Below are 18894 nucleotides of genomic sequence, written 5' to 3'. Positions count from 1 at the left end.
TGTGACGTCATCACGTGACGTCATGTCACGTGACCTACTTGAAGGTCGCTTGAAGGTCAATGGTGGCCATCGCCGGGAGGCGACCGACGGCGCGATATGAGGCCCCATCTGCAGCCTGTGTGACGTCATCACGTGACGTCATGTCATGTGACCCCACTTCAGGGGTAATGGTGGCCACCGCCGGGCGTCGCGCGAAGGCCCGAAACCTACGTTAATATGCTTCGCATAAACCCCGCACCCACAGGCCTTCCTGCCATTTCCCTCTGCGGAAAACTGGGACCAACTCCTCACCCAGCCATACAAGACCATTCAACTTTCATTTCTTGGGCGCAGGACGTCGCCCCCGCCTGGGGGCAACACAGGACCCGCCTGCCCTTATTCCCGACAGCTGTGGCAAATAAACTTGTCTCTTTCTCTCTCTCGCCGCCCGGACACAGGAGTTCCGAGCCGTCGTCTGAGCGCATTGGTAATCCATCCTTCTTTGCTGGACAATAATGTTGTTTCAATCAATCGGTCAATGACGCAGACGCACATGTCCCTTTGGCAGAACGCGGACGCTCGTACCTCAAGATGTGATCATGCAGTGTTGCGAAAGCGCTTCTACGCCCACCCGACAGCGCGTCTGATCCAGCCAACCAGGCGGCGCTGAATCGGACGCGCTACAAGCTCTGTTTCTCCGCTCCTCCGCTGCATGTTCCGGCGCTCTAATCGACATATATATATATGTATGTGCAGAGCGTGCGGACGCTGCAGGTATTTTTCTTCCCTAGGCAGAAGCAGCAGTAGCAGCAGCACGCTTAGGTGAGTGGGCAAGCGTTTGACCGAAGGGCGTTTTATAACTTGTGTGGGCTTGACCGAAAGATGTTTTGTAACTAGTTTGGGCGGCCTGGTTGTCGGAATAGTGAGGTAGAGACGCAAAGAACAGAACGATATACTGTGCAGTCGTTGTGCGTTCGTCTGCAAGACAAGAAGTCAGTGCGCAGCCTCTGGCGTCTCGTGAGCCAAACGAAGAACCCCCGACGCGCTTTCCTTCGTGTTTTCAGGTCGAATTATCTATCGCGAAGTGGACTTGGACTTGGACTTACGCCAGCAGTTATGGGCGAGCGTGTGTGGACGAACAAGGAGGAGGCCCAGCTAATCAGACTGTACTCCAACGCAAGGTGCTTGTGGGACCGTGAGCACCCGAGCTACGCCGACGAGAGCAAGCGCCGCTGTGCCCACGATATCATCGCCGACTCCTTGGACAATGAGTTCAGTGGTAAGGTCGGGACCGCGGCGTCCCTTCTGTCTTTTGTTGCTTGTCGAGCGGCTTAAATTCATCGCCGTTTCGGCTTAGCGTTCCGTGGTTCAGATCCTTGTTCCTTGTTTAGCCACGCCGTGCTTAACGGTTTTACGAGAAAGAAAGGCTCAGTAACTCTCACTCAGATGCACACCTCTACCGTGCACGGGGGGGTATGAAGGTACGAGGAAAACGAGGGGTGGAAAATACAAGGCAGTGTTTGGCTTCGCTGCGTAGTGCACAAATTTCTGACTAGAGCCAGTCCTCGCTCTGCTGCGCTGCTTTACTTAGCGCAGACCAGTTACAGTGGAACACAGGGGCGTTATGTAGTTCTGGGTACAGTAAAGACAGGCGATATTTCGCAACTTATTACCCCTCTTTATTTCGTTCGCACACGAAAAGGGCTTCTCTGCGTGAAAAACTACTTTCACGCTGTTTAACGGGAGGCAGTCGAGAAATTTTTCGTCAGCCATAGCACTAGACCAGCGTTTACTATTAGCGTTCTACTGTTAGTGGTCGGCGTTCGTGCTCACGGTTGGTTCGGTGCGGATGCGGCATTATATGGATCCAGTAGCCGGCGTCGAGGCGGCGTTCGACGTGCTTGGGCTGGCATCGCTGGCTGCGTCGTATAAGCTCCATTATATGGATCCAGTAGCCGGCGTCGAGGCGGCGTTCGACGTGCTTGGGCTGGCATCGCTGGCTGCGTCGTATAAGCTCCCGGTCCAAGCGCCCGTGGAGATGATGCCGGCGTTGTTTGCGTGGGGGCCCCACCCGGATGGGTGGCAACAGCGCTGGAGACACCCCTGGCCGTAGCAGGTGGTAGCGACCTCCGTTGACTCCCCGGAACGGGCTCAGGAACGGCAGGAAGTCCACAATGCGAAGTCTTAGAACGCGATCTCACCGGAGCAGTAGCCGGTGTCGCTCTCTTCCCGCCAAAGAGTACCTGACCCGCCGGAGCCTCCGCTTCTCTGTTCACCTCCCCCCCGTACCTCGCTCTCCCTCGCCCTTTCATAGCCTTGGCGTTAGTCCACGTTAGCCTTGTCGTCATCTTCTCCTTCTCCACCAATCATCTCTCTCCACCGAATGCTTATTCTTCTTTATTCTTCGCTTAATCCACGTAGTCTTCTTCACACCTCTTTCCTTCGTAATTTTATTTTAGACCCCTTATTTAATGTGACAGACCGCGACTGCCCGCTCCCTAGAGGTCTACACTTAGACACATTGCTCCTTCGCGGATTCGTAGCGCGCTGCGGGTCGTCGCTTGGAATTTGCCTTTAGGCCGCGCGAAGTTCTGGCGTCGCGCCAACCCTATCTGCCACAAAAAATTAACGTGGATTAGCTCAGCTAATTCAGGACATACAAAGCCAAAGATGTCGGCGTTCACTGTGTTCATTGGCGTTGACAATATTCTAAACAGCGATGGATTTGTGAAAGAGCGCAAAGCTGGCTCCCTGGATATGCGGACGCCTCATTCATGCTTTGATACATGTGGCGGTGGTGAGAGACGTGTGGCCTGAATGTATTAGCGCGGACAGTGTTGTGGCTGACATGCGGCACTGCAGCAATAGCTAGGCCGCAGCGTTCATTTGGTGATCAATCTCTCGCGATCAATCATTAACTGCATGCGACCTCCCAGGGTGGCAGGCAGGCCGCGCTGCCTATCCAGTGTGCGGAACGCAATCAAAGCAGCCTTTTGACACCAACGCCATGTACATGAAAGCGAGATTGAGGTCTCCACTGACCCACGGAGCCGGTTGTGCGCATTTCCTTTCGTGAAAATGGACAGCCTTTGCAAAGTTGTCAACGCCAATGAACTCTGTGAACGCACGGCTCACTCTGTTTATTTGGTTTTTGAGGAAAAGAAATGCCACGGTAACCGTTTCACATATTTAGGTGGACACCCGAACCGTGCCGTAAAGGAAGGGACAAAGGAGGGAGGGAAAAAGAAAAGAGAAAACTGAATATTGAAAGTTAAATTTTGAGGAAAGGCGCGGTGCTACGCAGCTTCGGAACACCTGTGGCTCGGTGCTACTAGTGGCGCATGCGCAGTAGTGACTAGGGAGCGAGAGGGAGAGAAATATCCGCGGCGAGGCGCGCGTTGTGACGTGATGTGCTTCCTCGGAGCACCGCGACGGCCAAGTCGCAAGTTCGCGGCCAGCAAAGCTTTCGCTTTAATATACTAGGCGAAAGCCTTGCTAAGCCCAGTGGACGAAATTCCGTTGGCGACCAGCATCAATGCCCGAGAGCTGGTCCCAGATAGCTGCAGTCGCAACAGCAGCGTCGAGCGCGACGATGCACACCTCTCCATCGTCTTTGAAGTGCCACTTTCTCCTACGGCGGACCGCCATTTGGAGCAAGGTTTCCCGACTACGTTCGTACCAAAATTTTGGCGCACCTGTTTGTCATACGCGTCCTCGTGTGGTGTGTACGATTTATCGGTGCATATAGATTACATGCTCTGGTCAAGCTGAAGGCTACCTAGTGACAAGGGTTCCAACCGGCGACATATGCGCCTGCAATTTTATGCCTTCCCAGATTATCTCTCCCTTTAAAGCGCGGTTGAGGTGTCCACCGAGATCTATCAGTTACTGCGACGTTTCCTTGCCTCCAAAACCTTGCCCCAAAACCAACTTTCTTATCAAAATTGTGATGCAACCATGCGTCGTATACAGCGCTCCGGGTGGTGTCACACGAGTTCTCGTTGCACATAAGCGCACATGTGACACTCAAGGTTGAGGCTAGTTCGCAAGAGTTATTGGAACTGAGCGTTTGACTCGGACCGTTGTGGATTCAGCGTTTGTGGAAGCAGCGTTCGGAGGCACGTCTTGTTTCATTTCGCAGTGCGCAACCTGCGTCAAGGTCGAACGCTCACGAACGCTCGAGGTAGAACGCACACATGTTCTCGCGTACACAAAATATTAAGGCGAAAGCCTTTCTTGGCTCATCGTTGTCATCCATCCGTCCGCGAAATCTGTCACACTATGACGTCATCAATGATGTAATTGCTATAACGCATATACTCTTAGTAATAACCCAGTAACGGGTCATTACTAATAATTAGTAATTACTTGTGATTAGGCATTAATTAGTAATTAGAAATATAAATTAAGAACGAAATAAAATTACGAAATTAAAAAATTAGGAAATTTAAAAAACGTTAAAAATAGGAAATAAATGACACCAATTTTGTAGCGGGAGCTACACTAGGCTACCAGTCAAACATTTCGCGGTACATGCTAGAGGCCAGTTGTGCGCATGCGCCGTTACCATGGCAACCGGAGAGGAGCAGTGGGTGCGCCACGCGCTTCATCGCCACCATCGCTCCACCCTCAAATGTGAATGTGACGCGGATGAGCAGTTGTGCGCATGCGCCGATACTATCGTAACCAGAGACACCCAACAGCTGCGCCGCGTTCGTCGCCACCGCCTCGCCGCACGTCGCTCTATCAGCCGAATCGCGCGTCATCACATGCGCAGCATTGCTTATAAAAGGTGGAGATGTAATTGGCGGCTGTATCGCAACGCTTCATATGGACACACAGAAGGAGAGTTCAGCCGCTGCTAAACGGCGGTATGGACAAGACAACAATAACTCTTCTGATCCTGAGGTTGTCGCCTGGCAGTTGGCAACTCTAGGAACAGAGATTGAGCGTCAGAAGGGGAAGAGAGCAGCGGAGGCGGCCTAACAGAGAGGAACGCCTTGACAAACGGAGACGCCAGACTACAGGCGTATAGACGCCGTATAGCCGCCGAGACGGAACCTATGGAAGGTGTCAGTCAACGGCAACCATCAAAAGAGAATGTAAAGGACCGTCGTGTGACTGATGACAACTTTCGAGTTTCCGAAAGTGCATCTGCGACCCGGACATTAAGCAGACTGTGAGGAATTGGTTTGGACACACTTTTAGTGTGTGCGAGAGACTGTGGTGCCAAAAGGACTTGTCACCAGTGAGCAATCCAATGTATCACACTTTTCATTTGCCCTTACCAGAACAACAAGCTCAGCCAGGGAATCGTATGTACCTCCCGCTACGTATATCCTGGCATAGCGGAGCTAAGCCACAATCAATTTTTTAAATTAGAAACTAAAAATAAAAATGAAAAACAAACTAATAAAAATTCACAGATACAGCCTAACTGGGCACAGAAAGGATTTCTCCTGGCTCACTTTAGATCGCCAAAGTGCCACCTGAATTTTTTTTTCTTAGGCCGCGCGATGGCTGTGGCATGAGGCCATGCGAAAAGCAGGAGAGCCATAATCGACCACAGCCCACGCGAAAGTTTTGGTGTCGCGCTACGTCTGGCTCCCTCCACCTGTTTCTCCTCAGTTCTTAGACCGCGCCACTTTTCTGGCGTCGCGCCAGCTGTGCCGTCGGACTGCACTGAATCGACTCATGGTCGGGGCCTCCGTAGAACGGCACTCGCCATAAAAGGCAGAGAGGCGCGTCGCATGGCGGTTGCGGTAAAAACATATTTGAGCCCCAACGGAAGAGAAAGGGGAGGGGTGCTGTTGTTGGGGTTAGTGATGTTTGTCTCCCTTCATGGGCGCAATCTTAGGGTGCCTCGTTGTAGCTCGACACTGTCACTGATGCACCCTACTCAGTCCAAGACGCCGCCTGCTGACTCGACGCCCGCTCGATTAGCCCTTTCTGGCCGCTCGGGTCTGAGTCAGAAGGAGCATTAAGGGTGGGAGATGAGTAGTTGGTTCCATGGCGGGTTTCAGAACAACCAGACGGTGTCGTGGATGATGGGTTCTGGGTTGTCGCACCTAGGGCAACATTTTGGGTATTGGGTTGGCAGTAAAGGAAAAGCACGTCGCGGACGTACTGTACCAGGAGTGGCAGTAGGAATTCGGCTCCCGGTGGTGGAGCCAGCAAGGATGACAAGCAGTTTTGAGAAGTGGAATGAAAGAGATGAGGGGACAGTAAGAACGGGTAGAGGGTACTTTTAAATGGCGTACTTGGTTTTGGGATGTGCATCAGTGGGCGCAAGTTGGGGTTCCGGATAGACCAAGAATGCAGTGTTTATAATCTTGCGTCATCAGTCACCTTGCACACAATACACGGGAAAAATGACACTTTACCGTTCGAATTAGTCTAATGCAGATGCAACGACGCAATTAACACTGTAATTAATGCTAACAGCAGGAAAATGGAAGGTGCGTACATTTCTCGCAGACCATCGTGGGTGAATATATTGCTTGCTTAGTGCCCATGGGATCGCAGACAAGGAAGACGAATTGGGCCGGTGGGCGAGTCAACCATCTTGTGCACTCTTCGCTGTGCTTCTCATCTTGTGCCAATGCAACTGTCGCAAGCCTTCTTTACACTTTCTGCCATGCCAAGTGCAAGAAATGCTTACCAACGACATAGTCCAACCGTCCACCTGCAGCCCCTGGGCTTCGCCTGTGGTACTGGTGAAGAATAGAGACGCCACTTCGTGATTCTGTGTAGATTATCGGCCACATGCCCACTTTGTCATAGTCGTCTGCTGTCCCATGGGCACGCGGCAATATAACGATGCCTTAAACTCAGAGCAGCCGCCGCGGAAGCTGTTTTTCTTCGCGTTGTACGCTGTTTATAGTATTACTAGATTGGGGCACATTCGTCAGTCGACGTGACGTATTAGGTCGCGATATGTAAGCCACAGCAATGAAGCTTAAGAACATGAAATAAGAACTGCTCTAAGGAGTCACAGAATCCGCAATTTCAATAATGATACCGCCGGGGCACGCGGGTCAAAAGCTTTCAATTCCATTCCCGCAGTGCCGGAAGTGGTGGAAAAGATCCAAGAGCTGCGCGGCCAGTACCTCAAGGAGCTGAAAAAAGAAAGCCGGAGACGTTCGGGCAAGCACTTTATCTACCGCTGGGTCCACCTTGAGCGAATGGAATTCCTGCGAAGCGCTGTCACTGCCGACGAGCGCGAGCAGGCCCCAGGCGACGTGACACTGCTGGTGAGTCGTGTGAGTTGAGTAGTTTAATGCATAGCACGCCACGCTGTCAAAACTAGCGCGTTCCTCTTTCTACTTTCATTGCTACCTAACTCCTCTTTCTTTCCTTAAAACCAATTTTCTTGTTTGCTCTGCCAACCTGCGCGATCAAACTGTAATGCATTCCTTGTGCCGAGCGAAAAGTAATAGGTGATTTGCCTGCATTCTTATCAAGGCGTAAGCCTTTCTTTGCTCATGAGTGGCATGGACGGAAGTTGTGGAAAGTTTGTCGACGGAAGCTGACCGCACGAACTGTGAATCATAAGTTTATGGTAAATAAAATAAATATGTAAAAGTCGATTAGGCAGCAGTTCATAAACAAACAAAATGAAAAATGAGAATGAAAACAAAATCTAAAAGAAATAAAAATAAACACAAAAGGAATAAAAAAAATTGAAAATAAATAAAGTTAAAAATATCGAACCAAAAATAAAAGAATGATAATAAAGAAAATGCAAAAGAACAATGAAGGGACAAAGGACAGGGAAAGGCTTTCCGCTCTTAAGCAGACAAGTGCTTCCTGTAACTTATACAGGCTACACCTGCCATCAGCTTGGTTAGATGCGCTGTCATTGCTGACGACAGACATCAGAATTTGAAGAGAGCCCGAGTTGATGTGTAATCGGTCACACATCCAAGAGATTACTGCGAGAGAAAAAAAAAATGCACGGACACTGAAGCCCCGCCTGACGCGGTAGCGTTATGGATTAATTCCCATTTATGCGGAAGGTCGTTTCCTGCGTCACATTCATAGATCCTTGGCAGTCCTCACACCCCTCTTGGCGCAGTGATGCAACGGCTAAGCGATGCGCCACTTCCCTGCGATGGCAGGTGCTCCCAGGGGAGGGATTTGTGTGGCCCACGTTGCTTCCCGTGTTATTAATGACTAATTTAGATGCCACCTGTCACGGTGGGCAGTTTATTTACTGTACGGTGGACAGGTTGTGATGACGCCTCAAGCTCATGTGACCTACGTAGCCCACCCGCCTCCTAGGTTGCTCTTTGGGGACCACCTGCCAGAGCCATGGCCGTGATATTTCGCTCTCAATGCCGACACTGGATTTCCTGGAGAACGGGGCCTTTATCGCTATCGTGTTAAAACTGTTACTTTTAACGGAGCGGAGCGTAAACAAAGCACACGAGGGTCTTGGTGTGCATCAGACTTACGTCTCTCAAAGCTACGCCGCGGCTAAAGCGCTATTAAGAGCTGCACGCAGTCTCCTGAAAAACAGAATAAAATCAAGGCATTAGCGTTTCTACATTTTGTTTTATAGGTTATGGTTTATGGGGGATTTAACGTCTCAAAGCGACTCAGGCTATGAGAGACACCGTATTGAAGGGCTGCGGAAATTTCGACCACCTGGGGTTCTTTAACGTGTACTGACATCGCACAGCACACGGGTCTCTAGAATTTCGCCTCCATCACAATTCGACCACCACGGCCGGCATCGAGCCCGCGTCTTTCAGGCCAGCAGCCGAGCCCCATAACCACTCAAACACCGCGGCGGCTATTTTTTTTTTTCGTATAAACTGTTGTCAGGCGGTGTGAATGACCCCTGGTGCCTCCTCGTGAGCGACAAAAGACATTAGGAACAGGAAAGTGACCGTGTACTTGATATTGTCTGCTGTGCCACAGACTATTCAGCAGTGGCGCAGACATCGGCAGATTATCTTTACCGCGCCTAGATGATTGCGTTGCAAAGTAGCTTTAGGACAGGCTCACCGTGAGGAACCAGAACTAATGATTCGGTCCTATAGGAGGCAGTGAGTTTGGAGAAGTTGGGCATCCGTGTAAGCTCAGCGCATAAACGAAGACGGAACGACAGAGGAGAGACAAGGCAAGTTCGAAGATTCTCCGTCTGCAACTTCGGCACTGTGATTTTAAGGCGAAAGCCTTTCTTGGCTCATATGAGTCGCGTGGACGGAAGTTGTCCGCACGAACTGTCAATCCTAAGTTGTGTCGTACATAAAACAAAAATGTACAAATTGATTAAGCAACGTATATGTAATGAAATAAAAGAAATCAGAAATTGAGAAATAAGAAGTACACAAACTGCATTACCGAGAAGCGTCCGCTAATTTTGAAGCCAAAAGCTTCACTACGCTAGCAAACACCGCGCTTCGCGCGAGGCGGCATATGTCGGAGCACGAGTGACGTGACGCACGGCGCACCGCCGACTCCGTCGCCTGACGTTTCGTTTCTCTCTCTCAAGCTCCCTAGTCTCTGCGGCGCCTGCGCCACTAGTAGCACCGAGCCACTGGTGTTCCGCCGCTCCGCAGCGCCGCGCCTTTCTTCGAAAATCCAACTTTGCAGTTTTCTCTTTTACCCTCAGCGGTGGCTCAGTGGCTAGGGCGCTCGACTACTGAGCCGGAGTTCCCGGGTTCGAACCGGACCGCGGCGGCCGCGTTTTTATGGAGGAAAAACGCTAAGGCCCCCGTGTGCTGTGCGATGTCAGTGCACGTTAAAGATCCCAACGTGGTCGAAATTATTCCGGAGCCCTCCCCTACGGCACCTATTTCTTCCTTTCTTCTTTCACTCCCTCCCTTATCCCTTCCTATACGGCGTGGTTCAGGTGTCCAACGATATATGAGACAGATACTGATACTGCGCCATTTCCTTTCCCCAAAAACTAATTATTTTTTTCTCTTTCTTCTTTCTCTCCCTCTGTTACCCCTTCCTTTACGGCGCGGTTCGGGTGTCAACCGAGATATGCGATACTGTTACTGTGTCATTTCCTTTCCTTAAAAATCAAACAAAACAATTGAGCCGACGGCGTTCATAGAGTTCATTGGCGTTGACAACTTTGCGAAGGCCGTTCATTTTCACGAAAGAAAAGGCGTACAACCAGTTCCGTGGGTCAGTGGAGACCTCAATCTCTTTTTCGCTTTGTATATCCTGGGTAATGCACATAATTTTTGAAGCGAAAAGCTTCCCTACGCTAGTCAACACCGCGCTTCGTGCGAGCCGGCGTATGTCGGAGCACGAGTGACGTCACGCCCGACGCAGGTGGCCGCCGCCGACTGCGTCGCCTGACCTTTAACCGCGGCCGCGCGTGACGTCACGCGCGGCGTAGGTGGCCACTGCCGCACGCTATGCGTCTTCGTTTGACGTTCGCCGCCAGCGCGTGCTTATCGCGAAGGCCGACTATATAACCACGTGCCAGAGAATAGGTGTGCGCATTCAACATAGAAGGAGAAGAGAGTGATACCACCGATACAAAAGTGCTACCACGGGAGTTGGCTGACAAGGAGCGAAGAAATGAAAGGCTGAAAGCTCAACGAGCGTCCGAGACACCCAAACAACGAGAAGAATATCTCGCTAAATGACGCAGCAAAGCCGAGTCTGAAACGCCAGGAGTACGACAGTCACGTCTCGCTAAACGGCGTGAAAAGGAAGCTGAACAGCGACGTTCGGCCATGTCAGCTTAGAGTAGCCAAGATGGTTAAAGTTCGGGAATTGCTGAGCAGTTGCGAAGGAAGAGTGAAAAGGCAAGAGACACACGAGCAAGTGAAACACCCGAGCTAAATCACAGGCTAAATCATAAAGCATAATCATAAGCAATACCATAAACATCACCGATTTTTTTCGCTTCGAGATATCCAGGCTGAACCTTAGCTAAGCCCCAGCCAATTTTTTCCTTGAATTTGTACCTATCATTGATGCACGAGCCGGAACGACGTGTGTCTAGCGTATGCCCTGAGGCTCCAGATATTGAAGCGGCGAACACCACGCGGACCCCGGAGCCAAATCTCTCGTCATACGCCGGAGAGCATACCTCTATGCCTGTGCTGTTTCCGCACACAGTGAAGCGGGAGCCTGAGGAAGCTCTCAGTGTACCTCATGTCGAGTGCAGCCCGTAGGGTAGGCGGTTTGTCCCACCTCCTGCAGAGACCTGAGACTTGCCTGGCATGAGCAGAAATGTCCCTGTCGACTACACTCTCGGAAGTCTTCACTGTGCTAGTTGTACGGTATGTTGATGACTACCTGGTTCCTTTAGGGCGCATGCAGTAGGACGAGGAAAGCAACCTTTGTCTCAGAAAGCGCATGCGTGAAGTGCTTCAGGCGGCATTTTGAGGCTGCTTGAGATAAAACGCTCGGGGACGCAGCTGACAGCTCATTTCTGATTCCCAGACTGCAAGTTCTGCTTCCTCGACGACCAAACGCATGGGAAGTTCGGACCACGATACAAAAACCACCGCCTTTCCAAGCGGCGCATTCTAAGCCAACCTAAATGGGCACTGCACACAACTATAAATTTTAATGTTAGCAAAATTCGATCAATCGGCATTTCGTGGCTTTGGTGCCGCTCGCCCGGGCGCTAAAGACGCTTTTAATAATGCAAGAGCTTTGCATGGCTATAGCAAAAATGTGAAGTTCCTAAATTGCTTTTACGAGCAGTAATTATACGGCGCCTAGGCAGTAGCAAGCGCCAATATAGAGAGCGTTTAAAGAAACACTTTACGTTCTGGCAACGCGCGCAATATCAACGACTGGACAGCTCTCCAGCGTCCGAAAGCGGGCAAGTCGTTCTCATAACCATTTTCGGTTTAGATGCTGCAAGTCTGCTTCCTGCTTCAAATAACTTTCGTTGGGAGCTTGGGTATTACAAGTAGGGACGACTGCGTCCTCTAAACGAAGAACTTGCAGCGAGAAATGCAAAGTGCACTGGTGTGCCTTTTTCTCCACTTATCTGCTTTGGAAAGGTGACAGGAAACTGTACAGTTGCTGGACTAAGAATACGCTTTCTTAAATGAGGTAAATTTTGATTGAGTTAAACCGGCAACTTTTTCCTAATGACCACTTTTGTATTTTTCGTTTACAGAATGTCTTCCCAGCGGCACTGATGAAACCTTATGCCTGTCTTCAGTACAGGGCCTTAGACAAAGGAAAGTAATCGAGTGCTTGATCTTGTCTTGTCCGCTAGGCACCAGAGAGAAGTGTGCGGACTTCGGCAGACGAGACTCAGTGTGTCACGATGGGGAACATTGCAAACTCTATACCTGCAGACCAAGCAGAGTGTGAGTGACTAGTGCTAATGATTTTTGACGCAGCGGCCGGGACAAGGTGTTCCTGGCGGATTTCATGACACTCCCGATGATGACACAAAAGGGACCGCCTTCCCGGACCTGTCGTCGCACGCCGGAGAGTCTACGGGCTCATCGCGGAAGTTCTTTTCCGTGCCTGCTCCGATGATGCCGGAGGTTGGACGAGTAGGTTCCCATTATGTGAGCGCTGAAGCTTTCTAACCACATCAAGCGACGTTTTTGATAGCTTCAAAGTGGCCTTTCTTTTTGTAGCTCTCAAAATTTTGGCCGCAAATGATTGTGATGAGTTTAGTTTGCGACATGTGTTAACCTTGCATGTATTGGACCTGCTTCCTGTTCAGCGGTACACTGTGCAAAGAGATTCTTTTGCGTTCGGGACTCTCAAAAGAGAGAACTTCATCTTGTGCCCGCACCCGAATTTGTTGATGTGAATGGTAACATGAGCACTCTCCTCTTGAGTACGCTGCTTGCATTCCCGGCTGAGTCATATTTTCTCCGTGGAGAACAATGCAGGCGCACCAGAGTTAGCTGTCGCCTGAAGGAGTCATTCCATGTTCTATTTGCTACCTCATGATTTCGTACACAGCGACTAAAAATGTACACTATGGTTCATTCAGCAAGCGTCTGTAGTCAATATTGTATTCACAACATCCGAAAGGAAGGCTTCTGCGCAGCTACCATTGAAGCTGACCTAATGGCGCTGCACCTAATGGTTAATCAAAATGACCAGCCCACAGTACGAGTAAAGTGTAAACCAATTTTCTTGTTCTCCAACCTTTCTGTTTTTAGCTTCTGTTTTCTTCCGTGGCGCTTCCCCTTTTCTGTCGCGGCGGTCGCGTCGCGATGGAGGTGAAACGCAAGGCGCCCATGTGCTGTGCAGTCTCAGTGCAGATTAAAGATCCCAAGGTGGTTTAACATGTAACCCGGAGCCCTCCGCTTCGGCATCTCTTTCTCCCTTTCTCCTTTCACACCTTCCTCCGTCCCTCCCCTCGAGGCATGGTTGGGAAAATGGAGAGAGGGTGCGCTCTTTCCTTTCCTGAGAAACGTTTTTATCTCGCATTACTTGGCTCAGTGCTCGAAAACCGTGCCGTCCTCAAAAACCCATGGCACAAAGGCGGTACGCAAATGATGTCATCACCTTTCCTCGACACCTCACCGCCGCCGCCTAGGCAAGACAAGGAAACACTCCTGTTACTGCTAAAGGCAACCCTTCCCTCCGAGAAGGGCAAGTCAACCTCCAGGATGAAGGGAAACAAGTTCTCCTCCCTGGAGCGGCTATACAATACCCCCTCAATCGGATTACAAGCCAGACCACACTCAGTATGGGAGCAGCTGACCCCCTCCGCTCAAGGCACTGGGCGAGAGGCATCGTCCCACCTGACTTGATAGGGTACATGTAAACAGTGGCATGTTGCCTCTGCAAGTTACAGTGTAGGAAATACAATGTTCCACTGTGGTATTCATGTACAGGCAGCTAGACATTCCACAAAATGGAAAGGCGTCGCCACCACTTCATGCTTCCCAGAGTAAATTTGGTGTATTGAGTCATCATCGTCCAAAGTTTAATCTCTCGCGTCTTTATCGTCAGGTGAGACAGCAGAATAGGCGGACGTAGCAGTTCACTGTTCGCGAAGTACAAGACCAGCGTTCGTGTACATGTAGGAATTTGCCTTGGGCTCTTCGCTGTGGCATATTTCCGTGTAATCAGCACTTCGCGAGGCACCGCAATCGATTTGGCGTTCGAGAACATGCCACACAATATGCAACGTACTTCAGGTACCCGTAGGACGACGACCAGATCATGAAGTCGAGTTTGCCTAGGAACCCGATGAAGAAATGCACTGCCAACACCATGGTGCCGCTCGGAAAAATACTGTCATTGCTCGGCAAAGTGATCTCATCGTACTTGCTGAAAAGTGCTCTCATTAAAAAAACCTGACAAAAATGTGGGTGAAACACGTCTTTATCCTGAGCTCCGCAAATAAAATTCAGCTGAGAGACCGCAATGTGGCCGGTTTGTCGTCTTGCGATGTCTCCATCTCTAAACACCAAGACTGCACTCTGAAAACTAGTGCAGCCGCACTAAACTCAGCGACATATCTCAGTGACGGAAACGGCTACAAGTGATGCTATCGCATTTACACATCTTAAGAACTGCTTAGATGCCCGAAAACTTTTTATTAGGGGTTTTTGAGGAAAGGAAATGGTGCAATAACTGTCTCACTTCTCGGCGTACCCCTCACCCATGCAATGAGCGAAGGGAGTAAGGCGGCAGTTGAAAAAGGAAGACAGGGATAGAGGCTGCAGTGGAGAACTCCAGAAAAATTTTGACCATCTGGGGATCTTTAACGTGCACTGACATCGCCCAGCAGACGGGCGCCCTTTTTCTTCTTCCGCGCCGGCGCCCCGTGCGCATTTGAATATTCTTTCTCCTCCTCTTTTCAACGGGGTTGCTTGTTTCTGTGAACTGATGCACAGAAACTTGTGCTGTTGCGTGCTTGTTAAGTTGCTCTGGATATGGAGGCTTTTAGGCCTAAATATCCCTTGTTCGTCCAGCTCGCCTAGTGCATTGATCATAGGAATAGCATTAACTTTTTTGAGTGCTGCTCCCTGGCACCATACTTCACCTGTCCCTTGTTCATTTCGTGGACATCGTCGCTACTGTCACCCGCCCGCGCGAAAGCTACGCCCTGTTCATTTTTCATTGTGCCCACGTAACACCAAGCCACAGCAGCCTAAGTGGTTGCAGGAGTTGTTTCTTCAGTGGGGCTTCCAGGTTTGCCATCGCGTGAGCATTCAACAGCTAAGGCACATAAGTCATTGAGTGAGTGCACAGTACTTATAACCATCCAGTATCATCGCAGCGGTCTGAACAGTGCCCACAAACTCCCAGTTGTGGTTAAACTTGCCTACAAAGAGGCCTTAATCTCTGAAACAATGCTGGAAGGAGCGCGGAGAATATGGGTGCGTCTTAAATGCAGTAACTGGACCTGAATCCGCCTGTTCAAGGTTACTTGTGGAGCCGACCTCTTCAACCAACTTGCCAGTTATAGACACCTTCGGCGTGGCATTGTCAGGAATCACTACGATGCGCCTATCCTGCTTGGAGCGCGCCGGATCATATTTTGCAAAAAATATCCTCGGACGTGTTTCCTTGGTCAGAAATAATGACACAGTGTACACCTCTTAGGTGTACCTAACTGAGGTACGCCTAAGAGGTGTAGATAACTAGCAGTGGAATTTTCGCATTCTTACATAATTCAATCGGCATTCTGGTATAGCTGCTAAGTGCACTAATAAAAAAAAACTGCCTGCAGTTCCCGGACCAGCGTCAGCCGGCTGAGGGCCTGGATCCCATCGTCGATGAGAGCAAGTACGCGGTCAACGTCCCGGCAACACAATTGCTGCCTGTGAAGGCCGAGCATGACCTCCTCCTGTGTGAGAATCAGGAGCGTCAAAGCCTCCAGGAACAGCAGCAGCATCACACTGAACAGAAGACACCTCCTCACGTGGACACGATGACACATTCTTGCTCGTCCCCAAATGGCCAGGGCGCCAGCACCGCGATAGGCTCCCCCAACCCGGAAGCAGGCCCCAAGCGCACTCACTTCGACGCTCATGTGCGCTCGCACACAGGCGAGAAGCCGTACGCGTGCGACTGGCCGAACTGCGGCGGGAAGTTCGCCCGCTCCGGTACGCTGAAGAGGCACTACTACAAGCACACTGGGGAAAGACGGTACCTGTGCGACCGGTGCGGGCGCACCTTCTACCGCAATGAGCACTTGTTGGGGCACCTGAAGACGCACAAGAGCGAGTGAGCGGCCTTTACGCGTCATTGTTTTTACCGCCAAAGTCTGCGGTATGGTCCTTTATTTGTTTTGCCTGTATTAGATATTTTACTGTTTTAAGTATATCAGGTATTTTTATTGTTTAATTCCGATTTGCTTAAGCCAAGCCGTATCCTACAATGTGCCTGAATAAAATATATCATCAATAAAGCGTCGTCAGCTGCTTGCATATGCCTGGGAACCTATACACTGAGCACATGCGCGCTTTGCTTATTTTCCTTATTGGTTGCATAGACGCCTGTATGGTAATGCTGTCAGCATCGCTCCGCATTATATTTCAAAGTATTGAGGTATTGAACATGTTATCTGGCTCCAAAGATCCATAGATCTCGCCACGTACAGTGCGACCCCTCAGCGGTGGTTCCCGGCCGCTCGCGTGCGCGTCATATCTCGGCCCACTCCGTAGGCAGCCAACGGGCACCACGCAGCTGGATGCAGACTTCGTAAAAAAAATGGCTTGCTGCGTTAAGGGTGTCAAGAAAACACCAAAATAAGCGTCGGTGGTCCAAATGGTAAGTGATTGACGCTGTACACTCTTTTATTGTCAGTATAGAATTGACGACTGCATTTATATGCAGCATAAAACTACGTCCTCGCCAGCCGCGTCAAAACGTTTTGATGCCGGCAGAATAATAAATTTGATTAGAAAACAGCGCGTAGTACGACGGGAGACACGCAGAGGTGGCATGACACATCCCAGTGCTTCCAAGTCGTGTTCTCTGTAACCGACTACCCAAATTACAGACTATAACCGGCCGCGGCGAGCGTAAAGCAGTGATGGCGATGTCGCGTAATCGCTGCGCGGCTGGGAGTGTTATTTCAGAAGCGATATTAACTGCAGTGAAGGCGACACTTTTCCATTTGTTACCCGTGTTGTATACTGCTTTTCAAATGCGAAGAGTGATTTACCTCTTCAGTAGACTTAAGATACGCGGCAGATCATACACAACTCTTGACTTCTTTTTCTCCCTGCCCTGATGAGGAGTTCCAGGAAACAGCTGGTCATACCGAACAAAGGGAAGCATAAGAAACTGTCCACCGCTATCAGTTTTTGGGGAGTGCTTTGTCTCCACGATCTTCGAAGGCCGCTCTCAGTGCCAGATTTTCTCTGGAAGACGTGCAGTTGAGTCACCTCCTGGCTCTAGAGCTCCAACGTCGGCTTATCCTGCTGTATCGTTTGCCGGTGAGCACTTTCAGAACATAGTACTTTGTTTCGAAGTTGTCCTATACTACCGGTTACTTCCCTTTGACACTTGTCATCAGCAAGCAGCTTAGGTCTTCGCCTCCGTGTAGTATCGATACTTCATCTTTATATATAAGTGCCTGAAAAATTCTACCCATCGCTTCCAAGACTTCCCGAATGACTTCGTATTTGTTATATCCCCAGAGCGCGCGATTCTTGATTACAGCTGCGTTTTTTTGCTTTATAATTTTCTCCTTTTCTGCCGTAATTTTTTCATATAGCAAGTTACTTCTAAGCCTTAAGTATAGAGAAGTTGCGTAGCGTCGATCTACCAGGCTCATCATTCTAAGCCACGTCTCCCGATTTTCCAGTTCTAAATGTCAGTCGTAGAGGCTCCGCATCTTTTTCACAAATGTCTGTCAAGTCTTGAAGGCCTCTCGCGCCGTCTGCTAGAAGAGCGATGTCACCGGCATATACCAATAACTTTTTGTGGTGGTATATAGATTGATGGATAAAGTTGAACCGTTTAAATCGGGCGGTGGCTGACGCCACCTTGCCATGACTCTTGAAATTTCACTCGTCTACATTTTAGCCACCAATCAGATAACCTTCGCTTGGTTATTTCTACCCGCTTAAAACCTGTGTTTTTTTTTTCACTGTGCTTAAACTTCAATGCTTTGAATTAATCAGCCCCGCTGTTTCAACTGCAGGTTGAAGCCTTTTACAGAAAAGTCTCAAGTTTTCAGCTGTGTCCTCCTCCTCTTCACATGCAGCGCATGACATGTCACGTGGTACCGGGCTCGATATGCCCTAGGCCGCAATACTCCCGTCCTGGCCTCGAACAACAAAGAGCTTTGCCTGCAATTATCGTAGATATTTTCTTTTCCAATTTCCTGCTTAAACATTCTGTATGTTCCCGGCGCTAATTTGGTCAGCATCCCAGTTTTCCGCAGAGCCCTCGACGCGGGTTTCGCGCGGCTTTCATATGAACTTTGAAATGGAAGCCGCACGAAACTCGAGTTGAAGCCTGAAGGTAACATTTTGTTTTCTTGTATATCTCATTTTCTTTCTCGAATAAGTCCCGCTTTTGCTCGCCAGCCTCTGCAGTTCTTCGATCTGAATAGGCGTGACTAGGAGTAAATTTGCTAGCCTGCAACTTTGTTTTTGTCTTCTTTTTTCTGCCTGGAGGTCCTTCAAAATATGCGTTGGCAAGTAAGGGATCAAACAGCAACGAGAATGTAGAAAGACATAATGCACCGTGAATTCTTTATGGCAGTACTGTTCTGTGAGGGACTTCGCGCTTCGTATTCCGTCCTTGTCGCACGTATGCTGCATTTCGCTGAAGGAATGACGGCTGGCTTGTTCGATCACAGATAAGACCACAATTGTTTCACCTGCTTATTTCGTCCTGTTCAAAACTTCCTCCGAGCTGTAACCCATATTCTACACCTTTAAATAACGAGCTAACATAAAACAAGTACAACAGCGTCTCAGAAAAGGACGTTCTGCACAAGACAGAAAGAACTATAATGCCCATAATAGGTGCATA

The 18894-nt window shown here is 49.8% G+C and overlaps 1 protein-coding gene across 1 annotated transcript; it reads left to right on the top strand.

Moving 5' to 3' along the window:
* The first annotated feature begins 1009 nt into the window (after nucleotides 1-1009).
* On the top strand, nucleotides 1010-16238 carry LOC144118377 (uncharacterized). The gene is made up of 4 exons (XM_077651331.1): nucleotides 1010-1258; nucleotides 7045-7232; nucleotides 12321-12479; nucleotides 15632-16238. Exons 1-4 carry the CDS (start codon nucleotides 1096-1098, stop codon nucleotides 16130-16132), a joined length of 1011 nt encoding a protein of 336 aa, XP_077507457.1. The 5' UTR covers nucleotides 1010-1095; the 3' UTR covers nucleotides 16133-16238.
* The last annotated feature ends 2656 nt before the right edge of the window (nucleotides 16239-18894 follow it).

Source organism: Amblyomma americanum, chromosome 1 (genome assembly GCF_052857255.1).
Source record: "Amblyomma americanum isolate KBUSLIRL-KWMA chromosome 1, ASM5285725v1, whole genome shotgun sequence".
NCBI lineage: Eukaryota > Metazoa > Arthropoda > Arachnida > Ixodida > Ixodidae > Amblyomma > Amblyomma americanum.
Note: the sequence above shows the minus strand (reverse complement) of the source record. Positions and strands in the feature narration are given on the sequence as shown.